General features: G+C 41.6%; 1 protein-coding gene across 1 annotated transcript; it reads right to left on the reverse strand.

Moving 5' to 3' along the window:
- Positions 1-878: 878 nt before the first annotated feature.
- On the reverse strand, positions 879-17,347 carry SLC51B (SLC51 subunit beta). The gene is made up of 5 exons (XM_087972844.1): positions 17,186-17,347; positions 12,153-12,251; positions 6,328-6,468; positions 4,845-4,935; positions 879-1,746 (listed from the first exon to the last, which is right to left on the reverse strand). The coding sequence occupies exons 2-5, from the start codon at positions 12,205-12,207 to the stop codon at positions 1,527-1,529; spliced, it is 507 nt and encodes a 168-aa protein (XP_087828970.1). The 5' UTR covers positions 12,208-12,251; positions 17,186-17,347; the 3' UTR covers positions 879-1,526.
- Positions 17,348-20,222: the final 2,875 nt, after the last annotated feature.

Here is a 20,222-nt window from a genome sequence, read left to right on the forward strand (position 1 = left end):
TCAGTTGGGATAATTGTTCCAAAAAGAATTTGGATGGTTGAAGTGGAGACATCTGGAGAACATCTGCATTCAGCTGAAATCCATCACAAAAAAGACAAAAGAGTCTCTCTGGTTTTCATTAGAAAGATTGGCATTATATTACACAAAGATAGATCTAGAGATGTAGCAGCTTTTAAAAGCCTTTTAATGGACCTTGGCTTACTAGACTGATGGTGAAAATATTAACCCGGTTTCTTTGGAAGTCACAGTGCTGCTTGAGTGTCATCCAAAGCCCTCATCATAGCCTGGCCTTTGCCCATCCCTTTTCCTTGTTTCCAATTTTGGAGGCTCCCAACCAGGGGTGGGATTCTACCGGTTCAGACCGGTTCTGTAGACCCGGTTGTTATGATTCTGCGCAGTTTGGAAAACCCCTGGCTGGCCATGCCCCTTTCCACCTGCCCCGCCCCTCCCAGTCAGTCTTTATCATGCATGTGTGACATCACACGCGTGCCCAACATCGCTGACTGCGTTCTCCCCCACCCAGTCACTCCTTAAGGTATTTCTCTTTTTCCCCCCCTCCCGATGATCAGCTGTTCTGATGATCAGCTATGCTGGGATCCCCCTCACTGTCTTACTGCTTCGCCCAGGAGGTTTCCCTGAAGCCCAGGAGGCAAAAACCTCGGGGGGGGGGGGAGTTATTGGGAAAAAAAGCCACTCCTACCTAGTCACATGGCCATGCCCACCTAGCCATGCCCACCTAGCCACGCCCACAGAACCAGTTGTTAAAAAATGTGAATCCCACCTCTGCTCCCAACTGTCTCAAATTATTACCTTCTATAAGGCAGCTAATATTGGCATAACAGAACCACCACAGAAAAGATCCAGAAAGATCCAGATGATCAAATTCCACCTTTTTTTAATATGCAATCACAAATGGTCAGTGATAAAATCAAAATCAGGAGACCTTGAACATCTTTCCAGATAATCTGACAGATTTATTTTTTTTGTGGGTTGGCGCAAAATAGCAAAGCAACAACCTTCACACCATATCCTTAATTGGTTCTTGAATTGGCCCTTTTTCTGGGTTCACCCACTACTCAACCCATTGAGGTAGGTTGACATCAGAGGTCTCCTCACAGATGGTCAAGTCAAGATGGTAACCCAACTGTGCAATTGAAGTTCTGGCTGCTTTGAGGGGCCTGCCACAGCTTTGTTTGACCCCGTGAATGCTCCGGTGACACTACATTAGGGCCCAAAATAAAATTGGTTAACACTAACAGGAACCACCTGAACCAACTGACCAGGCTTAACCTGTTGTGTGAAGGAAGCCACTAGGCCAACCTAGTTCAACGTATCATGTAAAGATAGCTGGTAGATGAATTGTTTGGTGGATTATTGATTTTGTAAAACTCAAAAGCAGTCATTATGTCTTGCTGGCTTTTTGATTCTGCTTAATGAATTTGGCTTTGAAACCCGCATTCCAAAAATGTCAATAGTCCAGAAATCCTCCCAGGTTTCCCAAAGAGCCAAAATATAGACATGAGGTACTATGCTTCTGCTTCGCTGGCATCAGCATACAGGGGTGAGGTTTTCCCATCCTTCCAGCGTACCATCACGTCTCCCGTGGTCAGTGTTTTGGAAAGCAAATTGTCTCCAACTTGATCCGGATTCTCTTTGTTTAGCAACACAAACGCTTGCTTCGCTTCTGCCTCATCCAGCGGGGTGACTTCATAGCCTTCTTTGCGTAAGAGAAAGGCCTTCTGGTTTCTGTGGAGTGGAGAGAAAAAAACAATGTCTTCTCAACCATCTATTTCCAGACAGGGGTGAGATTCAAAAAATCCCAACAACTGGAACTTCCTGGAGGGCCGTTTTTTTGCCTTCCCAAGGGTCCAGAGGCTTCCCTTGGGCTTCTGGGAGGGCGAAAACGGCCTCCCCGGGCTCTGGAGGCCCCCCTGGAAGCCAGAAACAGGCCCATTTCCAGAAGGGCCGTTTTCCCCCCTCCCAGAGCCTCTGTGGACCCTGCACTTACCTGCATAGAAAATGGGCCACGTGGAGACTCCTGGGAGGGGAGGGACGGGGTGGGTGGGGCCAGCTGGTTGGTTCAAATACTGGTTCAGCGAACCAGATGCAAATTTAACATCCGGTTCACCCAAACCGGTCCAAACCGGTAAAAATCCCATCCCCGTCCACCATATACGATAGCAGGGCAGTTAGTTGGACCTAAGAGTCACTCAAAGTAAGCATGCAAAGACATGAATCCTGCTTGGAGAAACGTTGGGAAACCAAGATGGAATTAACCAGGGGGTCAATATTGGCTTGTTCTTTGTGTCTATGGAGATTCTCAATCATCCAGGCCATGGTTGTCCCCAAAGTGCTTTTTTTTTCGAAAAGCTACTGGACTTTGGTTTTGTTTTTTGTTTTTTTCATTGAAGATGTTTCACTTCTCATCCAAGGAGCTTAAGAACTGAAGAAGCTTCTTGGATGAGAAGCTAAATGTCTTCAAGGAAAAAAGTATAAAAACAAAGTCCAGTTGCCTTTTGGGGGAAAAAAAAAACTATTTCTGGGCTAATCCCTGCAATATTTCAGAAGCAGCTTGCCATTGTTTCCTTCCTAGGGCTGAGAGAAAGTGACTGGCCCAAGGTCACCCAGCTGGCTTCGTGTCCAAGGCAGGACTAGAACTCACAGTCTCCCAGTTTGTAGCCTGGTAGTTTAACCACTACACTAAACCAGTTCAGAAGAAGTTGACCATGCCGACTTTTCTCATCTTCATCAACTTTGAATTGCTCTCAAACTATAATTTTTCATGCTTTCTGGGGAAATAAGTGGTTTGAAGAATAGGTCTATAGTGAAACCTCAAAGGTGTGTTTTTTCCCCAAAAGGAAACTGGATTGTGGCCGAAGCCCACCCACCCCCGCCCCCGAGAATCAAATATTTGGGGGAATATTAAAAGAGGCAGAATATTATATTTCCCCATAGGAGAAATGGAGAAACAGCTTAACACAGGCAGAAAGCAGAACCAACAGCCTCCAGCAGAATAGAATAGAATAGAATAGAATAGAATAGAATAGAATAGAATTTCAGAATTAGAATAGAATAGAATAGAATAGAATAGAATAGAATAGAATAGAATAGAATAGAATTCTCCATGCAAAGAATAGAATAGAATAGAATAGAATAGAATAGAATAGAATAGAATAGAATAGAATAGAATAGAATTAGTTAGACTAGAATAGAATAAATATTGATATTGATATTGAATTAATGAATTGAAATATGAAATGAAAATTTATTTAAAGATTAGTGGAATGGATAATGACTTAAAGTGATATTAGATAAGAAAGTTGAAAATGTAATTATGATTATGTATAAATGTTGTAATCTGGAATCACATTGCTCACATGAAGAGATGTGTAAAAAATAAAAATATTTTTTTTTATTAAAAAATAGCAAAGAATAGAATAGGATAGGATAGGATAGGATAGAATAGAATAAAATAGAATAGAGCTGGAAGGGACCTTGGAGGTCTTCTAGTCCAACCCCCTGCTTAGGCAGGAAAACTTACACCACTTCAGACAAATGGTTATCCAACATCTTTTTTAAAACTTCCAGTGTTGGAGCATTCACAGCTTCTGGAGACAAGTTGTTCCACTGGTTAATTGTTCTAACTGTTGGGAAAGATGCCTGAAATCTTTAGAGATGGAGATTCTGTGCCCATTAAGAAAGACTGGGTCAGCCTATTCACAAACAAAACACCTTCAGCTCCAGTTGATGGGATTAAGCAGGACAGGACTTTTAGGACATGATAGGATTAACCCACCCCCATTAGAATAGCAAAAGACACAAGGCTCACTACATTGCACAACCCCCTGGAGCATCTCAAACACAAAACCCTAAAGAATGTATAAACGCCAACCCATGCCAACCCCATTTTGTCAGCTGCCCCAGAACTACAGGCTGTTCTTGGTTCTGCTCATCAATAAAAAGAGAGAACTTTCCAAGCAGCCTCCATTTTACTTCCAGCGCCTTTCTCCCAGCTTGGAACTGGACTGGAGTTTTCTTCCAACAATTGTTTTTCCCTTGTGGAAGAGATGCCAATCCTTCCATCGCTCCCACCGTCCTGCCAGAACTGATGCAGCTTCTTGGCTGAGAAACTAAACATCTTCCTCAAGAAAAAAACAGCACAGTTGCCTTTTGAAAAAAAACAACATCTTGGAGACAACCATGACCTGGATGATTGAAAAGTTCCACAGACATCTACAGCAGAGGTGGTATTCAGCAGGTTCTGACCAGTTCTGGAGAACCAGTAGCAGAAATTTTGAGTAGTTCGGAGAACCGGCAAATCCCAACTCTGACTGGCCCCGCCCCCATCTATTCTCTGCCCCCTGAGTCCCAGCTGATTGGCCGGGTTTTCTTTGGTTGCCCTGCACAGGAGAATGGAGCTGGAAAGCAGGTTAGTGGGGTGGGAAGGGAAGAGAGATTTTACAGTATCCTTCCCCTGCCCCGCCCACCAAGCCACGCCCACAGAACTGGTAATAAAAAAATTTGAATCCCACCACTGGTCTGCAGTGAAAATAAGCAGAGTTGTCCAGATTAGTGCAACTTACCTAACTAAATTATGAAGAGAACTAGCAACTTTATTTGCACAATGTGCAAAGTTTTGCTAGATTTAACCATGGTAGGTTTTGAGCCTTTGATTGTTCCGACATTCTAAGGGGTTTGATTAAGTTGCAATTTAATACACGAGGCAAACTCAGAAAGCGGATCTGTTTAGCCACTAAGGAGTCCTGTATTCAGAGGTAGAGAGACACACTGGGTGCTAAGCCAAGGCCCAATATTATCACTCCAAAAATATGACTTCTTCCTACCTGTTGGCCCTAATATTTGCTCCCAGGAGCACAACACCAATGAGCAGAACGAGAACGGAAAGGACCAGGATAGAATAATTCCATGCAGATGCTGAAAGAGAAAATAATAAGGAATTCATATTGATGTTACTTAGATCAGGAGTCCCCCAAATCCCGGGCCGTTGACCAGCACCGGGCCGTTGACCAGCACCGGGCCGTGGCATGCCAGCAACCGATCCACGCAAACAAGTGAAGCCTCAACAGCGGGATGCAGGCAACATGGAAAACCACACACCCTCCAGTCCACGGAAAAACCTGCTTCCCCGGAACTGGTCCCTGATGCCCAGAAGGTTGGGGCCGCTGAACCAACCTGAGCCATTCTTTCAAACTCAGAGGGCACCACACTTCAACCCTGAGCTACAGAGATCTTTTTCTAGGAGAGTTCCTTCATTTTCACACCTTTTGAAAGTTCCCCACAACTCTTCACTCCAGATCCGAAAGCTGAACTAACAGAGCCTAACCAAGCAAATTCTGCGGTTAAAGCTTTGAAAGAACTTAAGGCAGGGCTGGGCTGCTGGGCAGGGGTGGGATTCAAATTTTTTAACAACCGGTTCTGTGGATGTGGCTTAGGTGGTGGGCGTGGCTTGGTGGTCATGTGACTGGGTGGGCGTGGCCAACTCAACATCACTCACATCAAGGCACGCATCTCCTCGCCTGGCCTCTCATGACTGTGGGGATGCTGCAACAGTCGTAAGTGTGAAAAACGGTCATAAGTCACTTTTTTCAGTGCCATTGTAACTTTGAACGGTCCCTCCACACAAGCAAAAGACCAGCAAAGGAGGGGGAAAAAAACTCCAGAGAGGTTCCTGAGACAGGAAGTCTAGTCCTGCCAAGAATGTAATAAGGGTGAACGGAGAGGCAGTTTCTGTAAGCAACACCAGAATGTTTCCTTCCTGCCTTCCTTACAGGATTAGGCCAGTAATTTCTTCTAACAACCGGTTCTCCGAACTGCTTAGAATGTTAACAACCGGTTCTAGTGATTAGGCATGAACTGGTAGAATCCCACCCCTGCTGCTGGGGGTTCAGAGGGTTTTGGGAGATCCTCTAGATAAGATTCTGCACAGTTTGGAAAACCCCAAAATCCCACTCCTGGCTGGCCCCATCCACCCCACCCCTCCCGGGAGTCCCCACGCCGCCTGTTTTGGATGCAGGTAAGTGCAGGGTGCTCGTGGAGACTGGGGAGGGCAAAAAACGGGCCTCCCGGAAGTGCAGGAAGGCCGGAAATGGGCCCATTTCCAGCTTCCAGAGAGCCTCCAGAGCCCAGGGAGGCTGTTTTCGCCCTCCCAGAGGCTCGAGAAAAGCCTCTGGAGTCCAGGGAGGGCAAAACGGTCCGCCCCAGCCATGGGGCAGGAGGCCGACTAGGCCATGCCCACCATGACCATGCTTACCCAGCAACCGGGCAGAGACCCTTTGCTAAAATTTTTGAACCCCACCCCTGACTTACGGTCTTCTCTTCGGAAAAACCACAGCATCTCCTGTAGCATCTCTGGAGATATGGTGTCTTCTGAAGGACTGTCAAGGCCTTCTGAGTCCTCCTGGGGCTGGGAGCTCGCGATAGCCAGGACACCCAGGTCTGTGTTCAAACCTAGGTTAGAAATCAGGAGACTGTGAGTATTGATGGCGCTACTATGGGCAAACATAACATGCCAGCCTAGGCTAAAATGTGACTGGGTAGGATGCAGAGGTGGTATTCGGCCAGTTCTGACAGGTTCTGGAGAACCGGTCGTGGGAATCTTGAGTAGTTTGAAGAACCGTCAAATACCACCTTTGACTGGCCCTGCCCCCATCTATTTTCTGCCTCCCATTGAGTCCCAGCTGATCAGCCGGGTCTTCTTTGGCTGTCCTACTCAGGAGATGGAAAACAGGTTAGTGGGGTGGGGAGGGAATGGGGGTTTTGCAGCAACTTTCCCTTGCCACGCCCACCAAGCCACACCATGCCCACCAAGCCATGCCCACAGAATTGGTAGTAAAAAAAAAATTGAATACCACCACTGGTAGGATGGGGAAACCAGCTGTTACTTCTGCATATTGTTCCAAACAAGCTACCTCCTTAAGACATTATAGGTTTTATTTAATTGAACTTTGCCTGTGGTATCAACAATCAGACTTAGCATTTTGTTGAAACCTGGCAGGCTAAAGTCAGAGTGGTCTGCTTTTGAGCTCTGAATTATCGTTTTAATAAAACTCTCTCCTTCGATAAAGAGCCCTCATGAATCTTATCTAGGATTTATGAGATTCCTACAGTGAAAATGGAGCAACCTTGGCAACAGTACAGCTGGAGGCCCTTCCTGAAAAGCTCTCGCTGTGGGTGAAAGAGAACAGCGGCTTCAGAGACGATCTAGATCAGGGGTGTCCAACCTTGGCAACTTTAAGACTTGTGGACTTCAACTCCCAGAATTCCTCAGCTTGAAAAGAGAAGGAATGCTCTTGTACGTGATCTGAAGGCCTTGGACGGTGCCTCAGATTGAACCAAGGTGTCAGAAATGTTCTGTCGCTCTGTAGACTGCTGAATAGACAGGCTACTGGAATTGGAACATAAGAGGCTCTGGGACAAAGACTAGGGGCCACAGGGAGGAAAGAGAAAGGCGGGTGATCTAGAAGATGGAGGGGCAGAGCCTGGAGGGGGAGTCAAGAGAGGCATCAACCTAGTGTCGCTGCATCGCCACAAACGAACTAAATCCAACCCCTCTTGAATTCTGTGCACCCTTATCTAACTCCTAGCCGGTGCTAACCATTAGTTGAGAATATTCCTGTGTATAGTCATGAGTAGAAATACATCAATTTGATTGGGTCTTCACATGTGTGGATGTGATCTTTTGCACCTGATATTTATGTAGGAATATGGAGATTGCTCTGAAGAAAGTATCAGCAGCTATTACCATCTCTATCTCTTATACGTATATCTCTATATGAGGGGTCCTTGGGGCTCTCCAAACTTATTTGTTTTCTTGCAGACATTTCATTACCTAAATTAGGTAACATCATCAGTGCTGGTGATGTTACCAATTTGGGTAATGAAACATTTGCAAGAAAACAAGCAAATTCAGAGAGCACCAAGGAGCCCTCATATCAATCCTGAACTACAAATATTCTCCTTTATTGGCTCTATCTATCTATCTATCTATCTATCCATCCATCCATCCATCCATCTATCAATTATCTGTCTGTCTGTCTGTCTGTCTGTCTATCTATTTATCATCTATCTATCTATTATCTATCTATATCTATCTATCTATCTATCCATCCATCTATCATCTATCTATCTATCTTTATCTATCATCTATCTATCTATCTATCTATCTATCTATCTATCTATCTATCCATCCATCCATCCATCCATCCATCCATCTATCATCTATCATCTATCATCTATCTATCTATCTATCTATCTATCTATCTATCTATCTATCTATCTATCTATCTATCTATCCATCCATCCATCTATCATCTATCATCTATCATCTATCATCTATCTATCTATCTATCATCTATCATCTATCTATCTATCTATCTATCTATCTATCTATCTATCTATCTATCTATCTATCTATCTATCTATCTATCTATCTATCTATCTATCCACACACACACACACACACACACACACACGCACTGTATATACATACAACCATTAGCTTGGCCCAGGAAAGGAAGAGAAAGTGAGAAAGAAACTCAAGAATTGCCCCGCCTTGACTCTCCTTGATAAAGAGGGGAGGGAGATAGGAAACACTAGCAATCTTTCAAAATTCTGCTAATATATCTGCAAGAATAAAATAGAATCCCAGTAGTCCATCGGTGGTGTCTGTTTCCTTGACTGGCCTACCTCAAAGAGCCAACAGTGGATTTAATTTTTGCTTCTTTTTGTCATTTTAAAAAAATGTTATTAATGTTTATCATACACGATTGTTTAAGTATTTTTTTTTCTCCTTCTGGTAAGAAATTGCACCATGAATGTTTGGAAGGACCCCAAGGTTTGCAAAGTCAGGACTTCAGGACCACAGGATGTCTCCCTTTGCCCTTCCCAGAACAAATTGCAGACAGACAAATTGTGGTTGTCATCTATCTCTATTAACGTGCGAATATCACTTAGTTCAGTGAGCATTAAAACACCCACTGTTGCCTAAAACAAAGGTTTGCACCAGCAGAACCCAATTGGCACTTGTAATGAAGGAGAGACAATGCAAGAATTTGCACATTTTCATCTTTTTTCTCCCTGTGGACATTAGAAAGCATGGATTCCATAAAAGCTGTGTGATTCTGTTAATTGGGGTGGGGTGGGATCCATTTGCTCTTGGAAAGTATTCCTATTTAATCATCCCATGAAATGTGCATTCCAGACTAAATAATAAAGCCATTTGCTAGAAGATGAGAGGGCAAGCTGACCTTCCCTTCAAAGAAAAGTAGAAAACATCAGTTTAAAAGAGAAAAGACAGAAAAGAAAACTTGGCAGAGAAATGTGCATTTAGTCCAATTGTAGTTACTGTTAAAACCAATTTTGGCCCTGACTCTTTGACCACTGAGAAAACGACAACAACAAAATGTATTCTGGCCTTCTGCATTTACACAACACATTTCACTCATTTCCTAAACTAATCCATTCACTGGATTTGCAAATACAGTAAATCATAAAATTGGTTGGGTCTTAAAACTAAACTGAGGTTTATTTATTTAGTTTATTTAGCTTAGTTTGTCAAGCATGTATGAGAAAACAAATATAAGTATGAACCTAACATATAAACATGTAAGTATAAACAGGTATAAGTATATACATAATAAATTAGTACGAATAAAGGGGAACAATAGGACAGGGACAATAGGCATGCTGGTGCACTTATGCACGCCCCCTTACAGACCTCTTAGAAATGGAGTGAGGTCCACGGTACACAGTTTGAGGTTAAAGTTTTGGGGGTTTGTTTGAGGATGCAACAACAGAGTCAGGTAGTGAGTTCCAGGCATTGACCATTCTGTTGCTGAAGTCATATTTTCTGCAATTGAGTTTGGAGTGGTTAACATTGAGTTTGTATCTATTGTTTGCCTGTGTGTTATTGCGGTTGAAGCTGAAGTAGTCGTTGACAGGTAGGATGTTGTAGAGACAATTTAGTGTACTAAGCTTAGGTCAGACCATAGGCGGCATAGTTCTAAGTTGTCTAAGTCCAAAATTTCAAGCCTGGTGGCATAAGCAAGTTTATGCAAGCTTAGGTTAGTCTGTTGTACTGTGAATCTTTCCCCAACTAGGATGAATGTGTCATGGGAACAGTTTTGAATCTGTTTTCAACAATCAGGATTCGTGTTATGCTCTTGGAATGCTTCTCTCACCACTTTGAAATGGCTTGTTTTTTATTTCTTTATTTATCAAATTTACAAACTGTCCATCTCTCTTCCAGAGTGATTCTCAGGTTGCATTAAAAACTGAAAATATGAACAAGTTAAGGTGGAATTAATAAGAGTTCTCCTCTCTGACCAAGTTCCTAACAATTATCTGATTTTTAAAAAGCAAAGCCCATTTCATATTCCGGTGTGCACAAATGTTCTGAAATGGCCTTATTTGCTGCACCATAATAAGACACTGAAGATATCTGATACTTTATACAAATTTCTTGCCCATTCTTATCTCTATGTCCAGAGAATACTTGCGAGTGCATTTTCTGAGTGAATCTATGCTTGTTTTTCTACCATTCTAATAGTTATATATTACTTATATATCAATATAATTATCTTAGGGGTTATATAATTAACATTATTAATTATATTAATTATCGTAGGGGTCTTGTTGGCTTTTGGTACCAAGTATTTTTTGGCTGGAGATTGGAGAAACTCGGCTACCTCTAATCAAATTAACACTGTGATTATAGTCCTTCAGGAAGCACTGGGTGTGAAATGCTGAGTTAGAAATACAGCAAGGTTGAAGAATTGCATGGTGCATGAGTTGTATTCCTCATGGTTGGAGAACCTCAAGACAATGAGATATCGGATCTTGCCAACACCGAGCATTGAATTGTAGGAGATGAAAGCCAACCAACTTTGAAGAGCAAAGAATTTCAGATTCTGATGCAATTGACAAAATGGAAACCCTGTAGGAGCCACACACTTGGAATGGATGGATCATAAACTTGGGTCAAGGTTAAAATCAACATGCAGCTCTTCAGCCACTGATAACATATCTGTGATCTGCAGAGGGATGAGTAAGAGTGTAACCATTGCAGCAATTCTGTAGATCACCAGGCTGAAGCCAAGGGAGGGGTCAAATGTGTCATAAGTCACGAGTCCCTGCATGCCCAAGAGATCCAAGTTCAGCCCACCTTGAATGCCTTTCTTATCTCCTGCTCATTTCCCTTGACTGTTAGTTGGCCAGATTCTTATAGAGAGCTTATGTGTGCAATAAATCTTTATATTCATTTGAACTGCCCGAATCTCCTAATTTCCCCTGCGCTTGACAATTTCCTTGTACAGGCTCAAAATGAAACACATCTACTTTGAACTTCAGTAAGATTTGTACAAGAGGACTCATCTGTTCTTCAGCACAATGCCTCAATGCACTTCTCATTACAGTTATTGATAGGTTTATTGGTTGACTGCATTTTTAAACAGCATTCAATTGACGAAGTTCATTGGAAAGTATTTCTGCAAGGGAATATTTAGTGTTCCATACTTCTACTATCACAATAAGTAAAGAGTCACAGATGTGGCTTGAAGCAAATATCTGGACCATTCTGTGAACACAAAGGACAGAACCATTAAGTTCTGGAAAAGAAAATAGTATTGGAAAAAGGCTTAGCTTGGCTGTTTTCTTGCAGATGTTTTCTTACCTGACTAGCTAATATCATCAATGCTAGAAGAGAGTGGGGTTTGCTCTCTGTTTATATGCAAGAGGCAATCTCAACCACACTGACAGAGCAAATCCACTTTTGGGCATCCAGACCTTAATAAATGCTTCTGTCCTTTTATATAAACAGAGAGCAAGCCCCATTCCCTTCTAGCACTGATGATGGTGCCTAGTTGGGTAATGAAACACCTGCAAGAAAACCACCAAGCTCAGAGAGCACCAAGGGCCCCACAGTTCACCCCTGAGCTACAAATATTCTCTTCTATTTAGAAGAGACTTAGGTTGGCTCTTCCGTAGCTTCCGGGAATGGAAGAGGAGTTGCAAAATCAGATTTGTAAGACACGGTTTCTGTAGCCTATATCAGTAAAGAAGAATCTTCCTGAGGGTTGGTTTCTTGATCCGGTCTACTTCGTAGGGTTGACACTAATACAAAACAGTGAACTCACCATATACCAGGAAGCATAAGGTTGTCCAAAATATCCCCATGTTGGTTTGAAGCATCCTTCAAGGCGAAACTCTTCTTTCAAAGGATTCTTCAGTGGAAGCTAGGAAAAGAAAAACCAAGATACTTAGTCCTGAGATTTGTCTGCCTTACCATCGATCAATGGTTCTTGGCTTAATCATTCCTTTTCCTTTAATAATGGCATTATCCCAACAAAAGGATTTAAACACTCACAGACACATAAACACAGTTTTTATGCAAGCATCTCAGCAGTGGATGATCCAAATTGGATGCTCAAAATAAGGAATTAAAACTGTTCCTTTGCCCCGAGGATATACTAGAAGTGGGAGGAGGAGGAAGGAGGAGGAGGAGGAGGAGGAGGAGGAGAGGAAGGAGGAGGAGGGAGGAGGGGAAGGAGGAGGAGGAGGAGGAGGGAGGAGGCCATAAATACAGAGGCCATAAATACAGATTCCCTTGTAAAAATTACAGTTTTAATAGCATAATTTTATATTTTTAAATCATATAAAATACACAATAAAATAGAACAATAAAACAAGAGAGACCCAGTGTCATTCCTCTGAGGAGTCAAACAACTCAGTCTGAAGTAAACAGCATGGTATTGACACAACACAACCCCACCCATTCTTTCTGTGCCTGCATTACACAATGTCATGAGCAATTGTCTTAATTATTCTCTTAATTGGGGGATGAAGCTCCATTTGGTTTTTCAATCAAATGCTGTATTCATTGTATTGTTGTTGTGCTGCTGGTGTGTTGAAAGTCTGTAGGCCGCCAGGGCTGAGTCAAATTTAAACTTAGAGCTAACTCTTGAAATAGGCTGCAATTAAAGCTACTTTTTATTTATTTTTCCTTTTTTTAGTGTTATAAATCTTGTTAGATTGTATTGATTCAATACAGTGATGTTTATACAATATGAGTAGCAGTGATCCACATTCCATTAGATAGCTTGAAGCATTGAAAACAGAGAAAGGAGTGTGTGTGTGTGTGTGTGTGTGTGTATACTTAAGAAAACTTAAGAAAATATATATATATATATATATATATATATATATATATATATATATATATATATATATATATATATATATATATATATATATATATATTCTGAGGTTTCCAGCGGGTATTTGTATGTGGATCTTTGGTTATTCGGGTTTTCTCCCGCGTAAGATTGGAAGTATCTAGGCGACGTTTCTTCCTTTTAACTGCTAGTGGGGGTGTGACATAGTAGTGATACACAGACATATGTAAGGATTAGGTGTGTGTATATGGCATAAATTAAGGATAAAAAAAGAGGTCCTACAAACTGTTGAAGATGAGAATGTTTTTAATTGTTTTCTATTTTTTTCTTTCTATTTTCTTCTCCCTTTTTTCTCTTTTTTTAATTTGTGTATGTGTTGTCGGTTTGTTTTAATTGTAAAATCAATAAAATTTATTTATATAAAAAAAAAAAGATGTGGCACGACCACGAACGCGAAGCCAAACAGCAGGATCACAGCTCACCAGCTCAAATCCCCCAGCAACTAAGACTAACCTGAGCATAACCAAGCCCCCACCTGAACAGAACACACCCCCAGCCAATCAGAACACAACCAACCCCCCCCAACCAATCAGAACACAGCCAAACCCCCAACCAATGAGAACACACCCCCAGCCAATCAGAACACAGCCAAGCCCCCACCCAATCAAGTCACACCCCCACTAGCAGTTAAAAGGAAGAAGCAGCTGCAAGCTCACATTACTCCGAGAAGCACAAAGCCGAAGACACAAGCCTGAAGATGATGAATGAGACTTCATCGAAATGTCGCCTAGATACTTCCAATTTTACGTGGGAGAAAACCCGAATAACCAAAGATCCATATATATATAATTGTAATTTTGGATGTCCATATTGCAGGCATAAAAAATTCAGCTATCTTTGAAGAGAGATTCGTGGCATGAGCATCGAATAGAAAACATGGCTTTTCCTTTTCAGGCAGACATAAATACTCCAGTTATTACAGAAAGGACAGTGCCGGAATCCACCAGCAAAAGTTTCATCTGGGTTCAAGGAGTGGGACATCCACAGAAGTGTCAAAACTCCCCCAAACAGTGGTGATAGAAGTGCTATCAAAGCCCTGGCCCTTTTACAATGGGTGTCACCTGTAAAAATTAGGCAGGGTTTCAATCATACAGCCAGAGCCTCTATCTTAACTCTTTCAAACCCACATGGACACTAATGGCTGTGTAAGTTTAACCCTGATTGTTAGTGGCTTATCATGGCATGTGGGCAAATCCAATAAACAGGGGCTCACTTGACCTTTTCTTTGGGGTTCCAGGAACAGTACAGGAGCAGGATTGGCAAATCTGTGCACTTAGAATAACAGAATAACAGAGTTGGAAGGGACCTTGGAGGTCTTCTAGTCTGACCCCCTGCTCAAGCAGGAGACCCTATCCCATTCCAGACAAATGGCTGTCCAGTCTCTTCTTAAAAGCCTCCAATGATGGAGCAACCCACAACCTGACCTGAACATGAGGTGAAAAAAAAATCCTTATACATGCAGAGTCAAGACTGGCAGCACTTTGTGGTGGAATATTTAACCAGTGAAAATTCTCAGGACTGTTTTATGCTCTGTGTGCAAAAAGCTGGCAAACTCTAAGTCCTATAGCCATGATTTGTAAAATTGCTTTTTTAGAGCAAGAGACAGAGAGAGAAAGGGGGAGGAGACAGGGAGTGGGAGAGAGAGAGTGTATTAAAGTCTTGTAGAACTTTTACCCAGTTAATTAACTGCACTGGCCAGGAGGCACATTGAATTTAGCCCAAACCCAAACCAACTGCAGGATGGTTTAGCACAAGCAATGTGCCAACCTTTTCTCTGTGTTGTAACAGAAAAGAAGAGGGGGGGAGGAGGGAGGAGGATCCAACAGAGGCCATACATACAGTTTCCCTTGTAAAAATTACAGTTTTAATAGCATAATTTTACATTTTTAAATCATGTAAAATACACAATAAAATAAAACAATATGAAAGAGAGACCCAGTGGCATTCTAAGTCAATCTGAAGTAAACAGCATTGTACTGACACAACACAACCCCACCCATTCTTTCTGTGCCTGCATTACACAATGTCATAAGCAATCATCTTAATTATTCTCTTAATTGGAGGATGGGGCTCAATTTGGTTTTGCAATCCAATGCTGTATTCGTTGTGTTGTTGTTGCTGCTGTTATGTTGAAAGCCTGCAGGCAGCCATGGCTGAGTCAAATTTAAACTTAGAGCTAACTCTTGAAATAGGCTGCAATTAAAGCTACTTTTTATTTATTTTTCCTTTTTTTTACAGTGTTATAAATCTTGTTTGATTGTATTGATTCAATACGGTGATGTTTATAGATATGATTAGCAGTGATTCACATTCTGTTAGATAGTTTGAAGCATTGAAAACAGAGAAAGGAATGTAGAGGAGGAGGAGGAGGAGGAGGAGGAAAAATGTGAAGGAGATAGATAAGAAAGGCAGGTAGAGAAAGAGTGGGTTAAAGTTGTTTTTCTGGCAATTGCTTTAGGAGCATTTTTTTTTCTTTAGTTGCCTGATCCCTCCTCACTGCTCTGAGTGAGAATTCTGCCTGGGATGCTTTTTAAGCACACTTCCCCCAATCTTGCTGCCTGGACATGAAGCCATATGTCCTATCTGTTAGTGACCTCTGTAATATATTTCTGGCTACATTCCTCTCCTTTACCTTCTTTATAATTCAAAGTTCAGAGTGCATGATTAAAAGTTTGAACCTTGGACAAAAACCAGAACTGAAGGAGGTATGTGATATTCTCTCTCTTTCCCCCCCTTTTTTCTGTAAGTATAGCTCTAATTCATGCATTAATTCGTTGCATTTTTATAGCACTGTTATCTGCAAGGCTGACGTTCAGAATACCTTTTACCCTGAATGCCAACTCCACTGGTCTGCCTCTGCAGCCCATAAGTTCATACATAGTGTAACACAACACAATCAGGTAAAGAGCTGAAGAGACAGCATACATTATGCTGAGTGGCAATATACAATATAATTTCTCTTAATTTTGGTGGATTTTCCCCCCCACACTGGCTGAGCATGTCAGGCAAACTACACATTTGGCTTACTTCTGATTCAATATGTATTGCACAAACCTGAAAAATAAAAAAATCAAGCAAGGTTGGTTGTATAAATGCACCCAAATGTTATTACACTTGATCTGCCCCGCCTCCCTACATTTTCATGAGGGGCAAACTTCCTTTCCATACGAAGCTGCTTTGGAAAGTCTTCCTGACAGAACTTATGTTCTCAATGTCTTTCCTTCCTCAATGGACTTTTTGAATGGAGTGGAAACACCCACATACACCAGAAAAAGAGAGAAAGAAAAAGAAAGAAAGAAAGAAAGAAAGAAAGAAAGAAAAGAAAGAGAGAAAGAGAGAAAGAGAGAAAGAAAGAAAGAGAAAGAAAGAAAGAAAGAAAGAAAGAAAGAAAGAAAGAAAGAAAGAAAGAAAGAAAGAAAGAAAGAAAGAAAGAAAGAAAGAGGGAGGAGAGGAGGAGGAGGAAGGGGAAGGAAGGAAGGAAGGAAGGAAGGAAGGAAGGAAGGAAGGAAGGAAGGAAGGAAGGAAATGATTTATACATTTTCCCCTTGGAAAATCTGAAGCTGGTGAACAGTGCTTACCAGGTGCTTAGCTGGTCTTTCAATCACTTAGATGATGCATATTAATATGCCTTGTACCCATTCCTTCTCTAAGGAGCCCTAGGGATGAATCTGAATTTGAACGGAGACAAATTTCCCTGAAAGTGACAGAGCCACAGACCCAGGTGAAAGGAGAGGAAATCAAAAATATTTCCAAGCATGAGCAGCGAACCCAAAAGCTCGTCTCAGGACTTTTCACACACCTGGCACAAAAGTTACGCTTCCCTCTCCCTCGCCCCTCTCTTTTAAAATCTAGTCATTGTCCTCCTGGCCCCATAAATGTTCTTAGCTTCCTTTTGCTCTACTTGTCCAATCTTGAAGAAGAAGAAAAAAACTTACCAAAAGATACGTAGCTTGGCCCAGATGAATGGAAGACAGCAAGATGCGATCCCGTGCAGCATTCAGAACATCTGGCAGGCTGGGAGAACCATGGCATTCACCCCTTCAGATGCTGTAACTGATGGGATGCGGCCATTTGTTGCCCTCTCTTGCAGCTAAGAGAACTTGTAACCCAGGGAAAGGGCATTTTCAAAGTCTCCACACCCGTCACACCCATGCAACTTTCCGCCAAAGGTGAGTGAACTTTTCCCCAATCAGAGCCTCTTGGCTGCTTGTCAGAAGGGAGACTCGTGATTCTGTCTTGGTCCAAAAAATGCCACATGCAGAAAAGGCCATTCCTCTTCTGAAAGTTTGTCTTTAATTAACATGAATGCCATTATTACCAATGACATTTTTTCCCAAAAATGAAAGCATGCCACCAGCCCATAGCTAGACACATAGTTTTCCCTTTGAGACTTTGTTCCACTTCTCTTTTAAGATGTTCCAGAACGAGCTGCTAGATTTTGACAAAAAATTATCTCCATTTCTTTAGACACATGCTCTCTCTATCTATCTCCTTTCTATCTCTATATCTACCTCTATCTATCTTTATCTGTTTATCCATCCATCCATCTATCATCCATCCAGTATTTTTCATGGGTGCAGGGGTATGTTTGTGTGTCAAACTAATGTTTGATGAAAGCAGCACTGTGCCATCATGATACAATGCCCACTCCTTTTGTACATGTCACAGTGTCCTAGCATGTCCAAAGAACGGAACTGCTTTCATCATTTTATTTAAAGGTGAGTCGCCTTGGTGAGAGGGGCAAGATAAAAATTTAATAAAAAAAAATAAAAAAAATATCATATATCTATTGTTGGTTTCCATTCCTAACCCAAGTGATGCCAAAATCCTGAAATGTGCATTGTGACATCACAGTGCAAGCTTCATTAGTTTGTATCTTCATCACAAATGCATAAGGGGTAATTTACATCATGATGAAAGGATGATATTTCATCACTTGTCTGTTCCCCAATGAAGGTTTCAGAGTGGGTCCTTCACTCCCATGTCATTCAATAGCCAAAAAAAAAAAAAGATTTCAGCCTTCCCAAAAACTATCATTTTATACTAGCAGAAATGGCACCATTGCAGCTGCCATCTTAACTTTTCAGACCATTGGATGCAGGCACTCTGAGCAAGGAGCATGGCCAATTTTATGCCAGTTTGAGGAATGGTGCAGAGAATCTCAGTTCAGTGGGAAGGATCTGAAGAGAAGCAGAATGGACTGAGAGTTGACTACAAGGCCTTCCTTAAAAAACTGGAAGCTGTGCAAAAGAATTTCCCTGCTATGTTTTTCATGACTTGATAGGATGAGGCCACTGTGCAAATAGCAATAGCAATATAGCACTTAGACTTATACACCACTTCATGGTATTTTACAGCCCTCTCTAAGTGGTTTACAGAGTCAGCAACTTGTGCCCTCAACAATCTGCATCCTCATTTTACTGACCTTGGAAGGATGGAAGGCTGAATCAACCATCAAACCCTCAAAACAGCCCTCAAAGATTATATTATTTTGCTGAATGCCTTTATTTCTGACTAGAAAACTGTCAATGGAGTAATTGTGACATCAGCATAGAGATACGTATATTCAACAGCACAGTTAGGTCTTTTCCCTGATAAGCTCCATTCATGTTACCTCATTCAAGAAGACAGGTGGAAGGTTATACACATTTTGATCCATTTCGCCTTCTATTTTTCTCAGATCTACAATCAGAGCCTGCTGCAAATTCTGCCCTGCATTTCCTTAGTGCTTGACTAAGCAGCAGGAATCCTGCCAAGAAAATCTTTGGTGGTTTTTCTTCTGTCCACTTTTGCCCTTGATATGCCTCAGAAGAAAGTACAATGTGCATTTAGTATATTTACTTTGCTTTATCAGTCCTTGAAACTCTTCTGTTTGCAGGGTCTTTAACCTAGGCTCTTGGTTACAGAGTAACCAGGGTTGTTGTAATCATATATGCATCATACTCAGTAGCTTTTATATCTGAGGATGCATATCTAGGATTGCACTTCAGGTCACGTCTTTTGACATTAAGTTATCTTTTTTTTTAAAAAAAAGAAATCAACATGAATTCATTTGTTTCTTTTATTAGTTTATAACCAAGAGACATTGGCATTCTATAATGGAGATAAGCAACCGTTTTTAACTATAGTTTTATAATGTACTCATAAATTGCCAGGTAATTTAAAACTATTTCAAAACAGGGTACAGAGATTTTTTATGCTTAAGATTACAAATAGTTCCCAAAGATCTGCAGTGTGGTCATTTTGTTTTAGAAAATAATGTAAAAAAAGTAGACATCATAAAATCATAAAGTGTGCAGTTATTACTCTGGTTCTCAATTCCTTATTTGCATGAAACAGACCTACAATTTAAATGCAGGTGCACCAACATTAAACACAGGATAAACCTTTATAATATCTACCCCTCTTCAAGATTCACCATAATCATCACTGCCATCTGTCTAACCAAAGTAATTTCTTTTTAAACGGGGCTGGAGGAATCAAACTCTTTCTTGATGGGAAAAAAAATCCAAATGCTGCAAACTATTCCTGCAGGTCGCAAAACTTTTAGGAAGAAACAATAGACAGCACCTTATGCTCAGTTCTAAAGTTCTCCCTGTTTAATTTCTGCCTGCAGTGCAATGCAGCAGTTGGACAGAGGCATTAACACTAACATGTTGCAAAGAGGCATTAACACTCCAGCTGCTAACCAATGGCTAGTCTTCTGTCTGCAGACTAAACCAATTCTGTGTTAAACCCTGGTTAGTTTATTTGTGGCTCATTGTATTTATTGGGTGAACAATAGCAACTGGTGCATAATCTTTGTGGGAATCCAGAAAAGAGGGAGCTCCCGTCACTAGTTCAAGCGAGTTGTCCGAACGTGGCTGCTTTGACGCGCCTCAGCAAGGCTCCCAGAGGTCGCCATGGATACGGCGAGCCCCCGGTTGCTATGGCTACGCGGCAACTTCCCCGGGCTCGAGCAATCCCAGAAGC

Source organism: Notechis scutatus, chromosome 11 (genome assembly GCF_049901735.1).
Source record: "Notechis scutatus isolate UNSWTSFEM ecotype Mainland chromosome 11, rNotScu1.2, whole genome shotgun sequence".
Taxonomy (NCBI): domain Eukaryota; kingdom Metazoa; phylum Chordata; class Lepidosauria; order Squamata; family Elapidae; genus Notechis; species Notechis scutatus.